General features: G+C 34.1%; 1 protein-coding gene across 1 annotated transcript in view; it reads left to right on the top strand.

Annotated features, from left to right (window-relative positions):
- SESTD1 (SEC14 and spectrin domain containing 1) overlaps nt 1-12,084 on the top strand; it is an 86,519-nt gene that overhangs the window by 49,441 nt on the left and 24,994 nt on the right. The window contains exons 7-8 of the mRNA XM_063111103.1: nt 1,668-1,723; nt 4,139-4,350. Coding sequence (XP_062967173.1) covers nt 1,668-1,723; nt 4,139-4,350 — 268 coding nt within the window. The remainder of the gene's footprint in view (nt 1-1,667; nt 1,724-4,138; nt 4,351-12,084) is intronic.

The following is a 12,084-nucleotide window of genomic DNA, read 5'->3' as shown; positions in this document are numbered from 1 at the left end:
TTTCTGTTGGTAGTTCAAGTCCTTCTCCCCAGGTAAAAAGCACTTTAGGAAGCCCATTAATTCTTGATTATTACTGGTCACCAGAACAGTAATTTTTCATTAGGAAATTTGAAACAATCAGCAGTGATTCTTACCTATCTCCTTTGAATCTGACCTTGAAAATACAGTAGGATCTTGAAAAAATGTGTCTTGTTATTCCATGAATTCAAATATATTCACCTATCAATTAACTGAGATAAAGAGACATGTAAAATCATAGTTTTAAACCATATTTTGATTTAAAAAAAATCAAAATCTGAAAATAAATGGTTTGAATGTAAATCTAGTTAAAGTTACCATAAACAGTAAGGAGCATTATTACACTATAGATGCCATATAAAAATGTAAAATTTGGGGGCTGGCTGGTTAGCTGACTTGGGAGAACAAGGTGCTGATAAAAATGTAAAATTTTTAAGTTGCACATATATATATAAATATGTGATTGTGTGCGTGTGTAGATAGCAACACCACACGTATGCTGTTGTTTAGGAATTGAAAATATCATGCGAGTTACTTGATAAAAATTACCCAAACCTTTTTGCTTTCTGATTAGTCCACCAGAGTAAGTTTGACGTTCCTTGGTTATACTCCTCAGGAAAGTCATCCTAAGAGGATGCCTGTACAGAAAGAGTCCATGGTCAAAGAGTTTAAAGCTTAAAGAGTATGTCCCTCTCTGAGAATGACTTTGAACATTACAGGTTCTGAAGAAGCACTGCAGCAAAGAAACCTGTTTAATTGCTTCCTTAGAACTTCCCATACTTATATGGCAATGGGACCCCTTTTTCTTCACCTAACAATATCTTGTTCAGTGTTTATGGAAACATTTTGGAAAATGCTGATTTGCATAACTACGAGAAGTATCAAATAAAATCTTGTATTCTTCCTCAAAGAACTAAGTTGAGTTTAGTTTCTTTTAAACCCAAGATAATAAAGTCCCTCCTCTTGCATATCTTCATCAACTTTTTTTATGTCAATCCTCAGGAGGCATCTAGGCTACACAAGAGGTAAGGGCCTAGATCAGTTGACAAGAAGTATTTAGCACAAGATCGTGTTCCTTGGCTTTGATTTGCCATATCCCCTATCTTTCCTTCATCTTCTCTTTCCCATATGAATTTAAGAAAATAAAAGCAGAAATCCAACAGCAGAAGAAACAACCACTAGGACACACATACACGTACACACAAACAAACCTGGAATATCAGAGAGAATATTTGCAGTTCTCAAAGGTAGCTGTAGGTAAATAAACTTTTGATTAAAGGATGGCTACATGGATTTGTAATGTTACATTTCTGGGTTACTATATAGTTTCAAATTTTATTTTGAAACAAATATTCAGTGGATAAATACTAAAATGGAATCCTTCAATATATTCAAAATAGTACTGTAATAAGTAACAATAAACTATTTTTCTAAGTAATATGTTTTATGATTTATCACATTGGTAATTCTCTGGCTACTAGTATTTAATTTTCTGTAATGGGCTTCCTTATGCTTAAGATAAATCAGCATGATGGATATTGTGCTTTTGATTTTCATACTTGGGTGCCCTTGTTTTGATATGTATATATAGAGGAGGTTGTATGGATAAAAATATAGCTTTTAAAAATTATTCTTTTGGTGCTTGCCAGGTCTGTGGATTTAAAATTTCTTCCATCTGTTGATCCTGAAACAGTTCTTCAGACAGGTAATATGAAAAAACATGTTTATTAGTGATAATAATCCATTAAACCAATTGGATTAATTGGTTTATTAAATAAACATTGATTCAGCATTAATGTGGTACTTGTGGTAGGAACTCAAAGGGAAATTTTCAAACTGCTTTTTGGTTTAACTGAACAGTGTATTAATATACTTTATACTATTTTTAAAATTTTAATAATGATAGATTATTTCTCCCTTGAAATACTTGGGTTTATTTCCTTATCTGTAAAATGAAGGTAAAAATTTCTGTTTAGTTGAGTTGTTATGAGAATTATTGAATACTCATTATGTGCCAGGCATTGTATTTTTATGTATTTTCATATTTCATTCTTCTAACAACCCTTTGAGATATTTAGTATTATTTTCTCTATTTTGTACTGGAGGAAGCCAAGGCTTAGAGATATAAAATAAATAGTTATTTGACCAAATAACCATTATGCAGTATCACTATAGCTCATAACAGGTCTAAATGCAAAGCCACTAGCTATACCGTTTTATAGTAGTAATCTATGTAAAAACCCTTAGCACCTTGCATTGGCCTCACACATAGACTCAGTGCTGCCTGATATGTATCTTGCAGCCCAGATTCACAAATTCTAGGAGAACAAATTGGAATTTTTTTTAGTGGAAATACCTTAATTTTGTTTCTAATAATTTTTTTTCTAGTAACAGCTCATAATTCTAATTCTACTGTTTTACACACACTTTTCTAAGTACTTTCTGTATTAACTAATTTCTTCTTCACCATAATCCTGTGAAACAGGTACCATTATCATCCCAATTTTAAGATAGGGAAAGTGAAGCATAAAAAGGTTAAGTAACTTATACAGGTTATATAGCTAGTAAATGCTAGAGTTGGGAGTTAAACCAGGCTGTTTGGTTTCCAAGTATGTTCTTTGAAATCATTATGTTGTTCTTCTTCTCTAATGAAAATGGTATCCACGAGGAAAACATTAAGGGTGACAATTGTCAAAGTAGAAAAAGTAATATATTCTGATATTAATAGCTTTTATGAATAAAAAAAGTTGCACAAATCTTTAAAACAGGTGTTTTGTTTTTATTTTGTTTTTCCAGTTAGAAAATATAATGAAGAATAAAGAAAGAAATTCTGAATATTTTTGTTGTATTGATTCAGGTGTCCTAAGTTTTTCTAGTATGATATACATCTTATTTCCATTGAGAACAAAGGAATACTTCTAATCTCTAAATTATGTATTTAGAAGGTATAGTAGACTGTCAGTAAAAATACTGCTCTAGATTTAAAATTTAATTCCATGTATATATTTAACATTTTGAAAGCTTCTTATTTTTAAGCGTTGAATTAAGAAGCTTTTAAAATTTGTATTTTAAAATGTATGTCAGCCACTAAGTCCTATTTTATATGCTATTAACTCTTAAAGTAGGGATTGAAAGAGAGTATAAAATGGAGAGGTTTAGAACAATCTTGGATATTTTTTAAAAATTGGAAATACCTTCAAACCATAATAAAAGTTCTGTTTCTATATACAGAAAGCTATTGTAAGTTAAGATATTTTTAAATATGTGTATATTGTTTAAATATGTGTATATTGTTTTAGCATCTAAATCATAATTAAAGTAGCTTTATCTTGAAAAAATAATTTTTAATTTATTTACTCTTAAAACTGTTATATACCTATAGCATTAGATGTTGCACGTTCTACAATTTTAATTTCTCATGTATGATTGGACTTTATATGCATTTGCTGTAATTGAATCACATTCAATGTAGTTTTTACACTTGTATAGCCCTTCATGATTCATAGTTATGTTGCTGAGATTCCTGTAAATAAAGATTATTTAAATATCATTTTATACTAGTAATAAAAACTTTCCCCTTTAATCATGTTTGTTACACTGTCAACTATTCCTTTAAGTGCTATGATTGAGAATATGGATTAATACTGAAATCCTATAACATATTGCTTGAATTAGTACCATCCGACAGAAATCCCAGAGTCTAATTTTTCTCTACATAGAAAGCAGATTGATTTGCTGAGTAATGATTTCACCAATAACATAGATAGATAGACAGATAGATAGAAAATATATATACACCATATATATAATATATTTACTATGTAGTATAGCTTATATATGGTATGTATATTTCTGATATATGATACATTTATGATATATGATATGGCATTTTAATGTACTATCTAGTACATGTAGTGTATATATAGTATATATGTGCATGTATGTATATATGCAGTATTTCTATTTATTGTGATATGTAAACTTTTAAATTGCATTTCAGTGCTTATGAGCTGGTAGGTAGGTAAGGTAGGTAGACAGGTTTTAAAAACAAGGGACTAGGATTGAGAAGTAAAATCGTTTCTTTATGGATATTAATTACAAGTATCTTTCATTTGTAAAGGGCATGAATTGTTATCCGAATTACAGCAGCGTCGATTTAATGGCTCAGATGGAGGGGTCTCATGGTCACCTATGGATGATGAACTGCTTGCACAGCCACAGGTTATGAAATTATTAGATTCTCTCCGAGAACAATATACCCGTTACCAGGAAGTTTGTAGGCAACGTAGTAAGCGCACACAGTTAGAAGAGATTCAGCAGAAGGTAATGCAGGTAGGTGTCTGATTTGAGTATATTTTACCTTTTTAAAATTCTGAATGTTTTTTTCCTGATAATTTCTACTGCATGACTGACTTTTTACTAACTCTTATCTGTACTGTTTAGAGAGCCTTAGGCAAACTATTTTTAATCATGTACCTTTTTACAACTAGTATTTGCATTAAAATTGTATTATTTCTACAGTGATGACATCGAGCCTTCAGCTCACTCTAACAGAATGAACTTTAAAAATACCTAGTTGTTGGAAACTTTATCAGTTGTCTCAATGTATTCTTGCAATAAATAACATTGGATTGTTGATATTTGATTTATACTTAATTTCCAATAACTCTTTAGTTATTTCGTTAATTTGGGCATTATCAGAAGAGTTTTTCTATCCTAGCAAAATAATATATGTGATACAAGTAATTCTGATATTAAATTTATTATTTTACAATACTGATAGAAAATATTACATATATTTAATTCTTATGAATTTTTGGTTTTTTAAAAATGGATTTCTGTCAATTTTCTAAATCAAATTTATAAAAATACTAAAAGAAGACATTTCTATTATTTAGATTACACTCTGGTTTTTTATCTCGTGAATAATTAAGAAAATAAATCTTTAAATATTTTATTTAAAAAATACAATTTAGAAATATCCCAACATTTTTATCTAGATTTATTTATTCAATAGATGAATATTTATTAAATGTTTATAATGTGGAAGGCATTGTGCTAGGTTTTTTATAGCATTTAAAGGTCGATTTGGTTTTTGCTATCAATAAGTTTAAGGGGAGAAAGCATTAAGTGTCACGAGGACATAACTGAAGTGCTATGGGCATTTATAAGAAGGATGATGTGGGTTATATGGGAAGACTTAGTGGGGGAAATAGCATTTGAGCTTGTCCTCCAAGAATGTGTAAGATTTCACAAAGCAGTGACAGGTTTTAAAGGAGAACTGGCATTTTGTGGAGGATAAAGAATAGCTTGCATAAACAGTGGCAGCATGAAATCCCAAGCTGTGTTGAAGGAAAGGGGAAGAAGTAGGCACAGTGGGACGTTTATGACATTTTTGAGTCATAGAGCAGCATCATCAAAGAGCAGGTCTTGATCCCACTTCCTCCACTGCTGTGTGATCTTCGTCACATTTACTTCACATCCCTGAGCCTTGCTTGTTCTGTCTTCTTTCTTTCTTTTTCTTGTTCTTTTTCTTTCTTTCTTTCTTTCTTTCTTTCTTTCTTTCTTTCTTTCTTTCTTTCTTTCTTTCTTTCTTTCTTTCTTTCTTTCTTTCTTTCTTCTTTCTTTCTTTTCTTTCTTTCTTTCTTTTCTTTCTTTCTTTCTTTCTTTTCTTTCTTTTCTTTCTTTCTTTCTTTCTTTCTTTCTTTCTTTCTTTCTCTATCTTCCTTCTTTTGTTAATTGAATCAAGGATAACAATACTTCTTTTGAAAGGCTTTTTTTTTTTAAATACTTTTTTTGAAAGTTTGGAAAAAACCTAGCACTCAATTAATGGTAGCTATTATATTTATTTCTATTGAACTACTCTACTCTAGGGATCTAGTTCAGTTGCCGGTAAACTTTGTGTGAAAAGCCAAGTATTTAGGTTTGTGGACCATACAGTCTTTATTGCAACTATGGCTACTTAACTCTGCCTTTGAAGTGCAAGAGCAGACCATTGTTGATTTTGACATTATGAAAACAAATGTGTGTGAAGTTCTCCAATAAAACTTTATTTATACAAACAGGTTGTAGACTAGAATTGGCCTGCAGAATTGGTCTAGTTCATGACCCTTGATGTCATGGTAAAAAAGACTTGAAGGGAAGGAAGGAGTTGGCTCATGGAAGATACTGAATCCCATGCAAAAGGATTTAGGCTTTATTCCATGATAACCAATATCAACTAGAGATTTCTGAGCATACACTAATTATACGTGACTTTTTCTTTGTACTCTATTTGTAAGTTAAAATAGTTTGTATTAACAAAGCTAGATAAGCTTTAGCCAATTAGCTTGATATTATCTTTGAAAAACACAAAGATGGAATATTATAGTAGTATGAAACTCAGATTCTGAACTCACATAATCTGGGTCCCCCCTCTTCTACCACTTCCAAGCCCCTTGACCTTGGGAAGAAAGTCCTAGTTCCTTTCCATGTCCTAGTTTTCTCCTCAGTAAAGAGAGGATAATAATAACAACAACAACAATTATAATAATACCTACTTAATAAGATTGTTACAAGGATTAAAGAAGATTTTTTTTTTTTTTGACCGGTAAGGGGATTGCAACCCTTGGCATGGTGTGGTCTGCACCACGCTCAGCCAGTGAGCACACTGGACATCCCTATATAGGATCCAAACCCACGGCCTCAGCGCTACCAGCGCCACACTCTCCCACGGGGCCTGCCCTAAAGAAGATAATTTTTATAAAATGTTTAGTTCCTGGCACATAATGAGTTCCCTGTTAATAATGTCTAATTGTTGTTCACTCATTCAAAAACCAAATGTCTTCAATAGTGTGACATTATGCTAGGCTCAGGAATATAATGGTGAGAAAATAGACAGTTCCCAGCTTCATGGTGCATAATTACATGATCACACAAATAGCTATAAAATTGCAACTGGGCCAAGAAGGAGAGTGACAGGAGTAGGGGTTAAGATAAGTAAGAAGGTATTAGGTATGAATCATGGTTCTGTCTTGTACAATTTGGTGTCTTGGGTTGCAAGATGATGGTGTTATCCACGTGGGGAATGCTGGATGAGATTTGGGTCTGAGTATGGATAGAAAAGGATCTGGAGAATCATCAGTTTGGTTTCAGACATGTTAAATTTGAGGTCACTTTGTGACATCTAAAAGAAGATGTAGAAGGGCTGTCCAGAAATCAGGGACATCTGGGCTTGAGACATATTTGTTTGTCATCTGGGTGTGAATGATAATTAACAGCATTGATGTTGGTGAGAATTGCCCAAAGAAAAGGTTGAGAATAGGTAAGAAGAGGGCTTTTTAACTGAGCTTAAGAAACTCCCAACATTTAATGACAAGGTAGAGGAGCATACACCTGAAAAGAAAGCAGGGAAGGACTAGTCAGAAATAAGGGGAAAAAGTCTCAAGAGTTCCGTGTCACCGAAACCAAGGGAAGAAAGCATGTCAGGGAAGGAGTTGGGACCTCTGTCAAATGCTGCTGAAAGATTGAATGAAAGGACTTAAATTGGCCATTAGAACACAGAAGATGAAAGTATGGAGTGGCAGGGCCAGGAGCCACATTGGTGTGAATTCAGGCATGAGAGGGAGGTGTGTATAGACAACAGGTGGAGTATTTTGTCTCTGAAGGAAAGACAAGAAACAGAATAATGGCTGTAAGTGGTGGAAAGGAATTGTATTAGATTGCTAGGGCTGCTATAACAAACAGATCAGATGCTTAGCAATAAAAATTTATTTTATTTTCTCACAGTTCTGTAGGCTAAAAATCTGACATCAGGGTGTCAGCAGGATTGTTCCTTCTGAGGGCTGCGAGGGAAGCTGTGTTCCAGGCCTCCCTCCCTGACTTGCCAATAGCTATCTTACCCCTGACTTCACATTGGCTTCCCTCTGTACTGTCTGTGTCTGAATTTCCTCTCCTTATAAGGACACCAGTCACGTGGTATTAGGGCCCACCCTAATGACCTCATTTTAATTTAATTACCTCTTTTTAAAGACCTTATCTCTAAATAAATATGGTTACATTCTGAAGTACTGGGGGTGGACTTCAACATGTGCATTTAGGAGAAGGGGACACAATTCATCCCATACAGGGGATAAGTATAGTTGTTTTGTTTTATTTTGTTTTTCTGCAATATGAGAAACTGAGGAGGTTTAAAGGCTAATGGGAAGTATCTGTTTGGAGGGACTGGTTGAAGATAGGAGAGAGAAGGAATAATTAATGCTATCAGGTTCCTGACAAGGTGGAAGTAAATGGAATCCAAAGCACAATCAAAGGAATTAGTTTTAGAATGGAAGGGAGGTAACTCCTCCATTGTAACAGGAGGAAGCATGCTAGAATGAATACGGAGATGCCTTCGTTTGTAAATTGGGCATCAGGAAGATGAAGGAGTTCCTGTGTGATGTGTTTTTCTGTAAAGTGAGAGAAAAAGGCCATCTGCTTGGTGGTTGAAGAGGATACATGGGTTTGAAAGGAGGTGATTCAAAATTTTCTTTCTGGGAAATGTAGTTGTATTTTTCAGTCTTAAATTTATGGTGGAATCTTTCTGGCCTTTTGTGAGACCCTGACAATTAGTGGCTGGTTGTTGAGGTACAGGCACAGAGAACATGGGTTGTGCTTTGCTAAATGGGGTAAATGGGTATGAAAAAAGACAGAGGGGTAAAGGAGTTAATGTATTGGCAAATGTGTTTTAAAATGATGGACCAGTTCAATGGGATAAGGAAGAAACTGGAGAAGGGAGATGATGATGATGATTTTTATAATGATGATGGCAACAAAATCATTGCTAAAAACAGGTAAACTTCATTACAATTCAATTTTCTTTATGAGAGTTATTTCCAAGTGAATTGGTTATAACATTAATATTACCCATATCATGTTTCCTGCAACTGTTTTTCACAGGTCACATTTTAAGGAAAGATCTATTCTCTTGCCAAAATGATTAATTAAATTTAACTGTGTAGTAACATGGATCATATGTTGATTGCACAAAGCTTGAACTATACTGTCTCCAATTTTGCAAATTTGAAGAAAATGTCACTTTTTTTGTTGTTTATGTAAAGATAATCACAAAGTTAAATATCTCTGCTTGTGTTAAATCAGTGAAAATTGAATTGTTCCAGATTTCTTTTTCTACTGACTCAACCCTGAAAACATAATGCAAGAGGAATCAATAGCTCTGATAGATAATCTATATGATAAGTTATAACCATGATAGCTATCAGTCACTTATTCCCCACAGTTTAAGTTGGTAGCACCAGACTTCATGTGGTGTACAAAGGTTCCCATGCTGCTGCTGCCGTAACAGTTAAAAATTAGATTTCACTTGCTTCTGGGTAGGAGACACTGCCACTTCACTGAATATATGCTATTGTTATTCTCATTATTTATTGTGGCGGTAATTACTGCCAACACTGCAAATGTTATTTCTAAAATCACCTGTGTGCTTTTCTTCTCTTGTAGAGAGGAACCTTAGACGCTAGGTACGATACACTCTGAGTTGCATAAGTATACAGCTGGAGGCTATGTTCTCAGTTCCTCATGCTCTCTACAGGTCAGATGCTTGTCCTTCTGCCTGATTTGACCTTGCATACTTCCAGATATTCTCTCATGCAGTCTTTAGAAATCAGACTGGCCATGAAAGAAGGGTGTGGATAGTCACAAGCATTTTGGGCCTGTGCAAATATTTGTCATGGTAGATTTTAAAAAGAGCACATCTCCAAGTTTATGCTTTGCATATAAATATAACCTTTTGAGGAGTCATGTTGATATGGATTGGGCATAGAACTATTTTTGTAATAAGTTAATATTCATATTGACTGAGCAAGATGTCCTGATTGAAATTAAGTTTTATAACCTAGTTTGGCAAACTGCCATCATCAGTGCATTTTAATAGATTTGTTTACTGGGGCATCAAGATCAATTTGCATCATTTTTATTAGAAGTAGTCATACATTTACTGTGTCTCCATTACTGATGTTGCATACTAAGGGAAATTACCTTCAGCATACATTAGAGCTATATGTGTACTAGACTATGTAACTTTTTTTGTGGCAAAGAGATGTCTTTGCTTTGTTTAAAATTTATTTTCAAATTTATGGCTCTTTGAAAGTTCCATGCTAATGAATTGTTTTCCCCCACTTAGTCATGATTTATATTAACCTGCTTCTTTTGTTTCTAGAATATTCTAAAATCAAAGTCTAAATGTTTGAATGGTGGTGTCTTAAGTTTCTAAAAACAATATAAATAACATATAATTAGTCAAAAGTTTTTTGAGATGCTTTTATTCCACTCTAAAAATTAGAATTTAGATATTTCTAGTGAAATCATTTATTACATTAATTATTTAAAATACTTTAAAGTCATTTTATGTCAGTGTTTCTATATCCATATAACACATAATAATAAATGAGAAGCAGTCGATTCCCAAAAAGGAAATAAAAAATGGTTTTAGAATGTTTACCTAAGTTTTCTTAAAAATTATTCTTTTTATTTCCATTTTTTTAAATTGCTGGATACAACAGTTAATTCAGGGACTTCCTTAGGAAACACGGGGATCTTATCATAAAACTCAGATGTGAGACAAACATAAAGAGTGTGTGGACAGAATGGAGCTAGGCTACAGAAAAAATATGAAAAGCAAAGATGCTAACCATTGTAAGTATCATTTACTGTGTTGAGTGTCTCACATACAGTGACGAGTATAATCCCGACCACAGCCCTGTATGGGAGGTGTCATTAACACCATTTTAAAGATGAGGAACTAAAAAGTCTTTCAACTAGTAGTAGCAGAGTCAGAATTCAGACCCACTAGTAGGAGCAGAACCAGAATTAGGAATCCAGACTCATGCTTATTGCTTTCTCTAGACCAAACTGCTTGTCTGTCTCTTTGTGAAAGGGCAGTACATTTTGCAGGCTATCCGGGATAAACAAGATCCTAGTACCCCACCCCCTCCAAAGATAGCTCATAGAAAATATATATATATTTTTTTAATAGTCATTTCGAACTTTTTTTTTATTGTGGTAAAAACATAACATAAAATTTACCATCTTCAGCATTTAAGTGTACAGTGCAGTATCTGCGTGCATATTGTTGTGCAACAGATCTTTACAACTTTTTCATCTGGCTAAACTGAAACTCTGTACCCATTGAGTAATACCTCCCTCCCCCATACCCTACCCCTGGCAACCACTATTCTATTTTATGTTTTTAAGAGTTTGACTTTAGATACTTCATGTAAGTAGAATCACACCATACACTATCTTTTTGTGATTGATTTATTTCACTTAGTGTAATGTCCTCAAAGTTCATCCATATTGTAGCATATGACAGTATATTCTTTTTAAGGCTGAATAATATTCCCATCGCTTGTTGTATTAGTCAGGGTTCTCCAGAGAGACAGGACCAATAGGATGGATATATTAGATTAGATAGATGAGAGGGGATTTACTAGGGAAATTGGCTCATACAGTTAGAGTCTAAGAAGTCCTACGACAGGCTGTCTGCAAACTGGAGACCCTGGGATGCCAGTAGCGTGGCTCAGTCCAAGTGCAAAAGCCTCAGAACCAGGGAAGCTGATGGTATAACTCTCAGTCTGATGCCAAAGGTCTGAGGACCTGCGGATGGCTGGAGTAAGTACTTGAGTCCAAAGGCAAGAATGCTTGAGTTCTCATGTCCAAGGTCAGGAGAAGGAGAGTGTCCCAGCTCCAGGAGAGAGAGAGAGGGAGACCACAGGAGAGAGAGAGAGGGAGACCACAGGAGAGAATCACCTTCCCGTTGCCCTTTTTGTTCTTTTAGAGCCCCTAGCCAATTGGATGGCGCCCACCCACATTGAGGGCAGATCTTCACCCCTCAGTCCACCGACACATATGCCAATCTCCTCTGGAAACACCCTCACAGACACACCCAGAAGAAATGCTTTGTCATTTGTCTAAGTATTCCCTAATCCAGTTAAATTGACACCTAAAATTAACTATCCCATATGTATATACCACATTTTCTTTATTCATTCATCTGTTGAAAGACATTAGGTTGTTCCCACCTCTTGGCTA

This window comes from Cynocephalus volans, chromosome 1 (assembly GCF_027409185.1).
Source record: "Cynocephalus volans isolate mCynVol1 chromosome 1, mCynVol1.pri, whole genome shotgun sequence".
Taxonomy (NCBI): Eukaryota; Metazoa; Chordata; class Mammalia; order Dermoptera; family Cynocephalidae; genus Cynocephalus; species Cynocephalus volans.
Note: the sequence above shows the minus strand (reverse complement) of the source record. Positions and strands in the feature narration are given on the sequence as shown.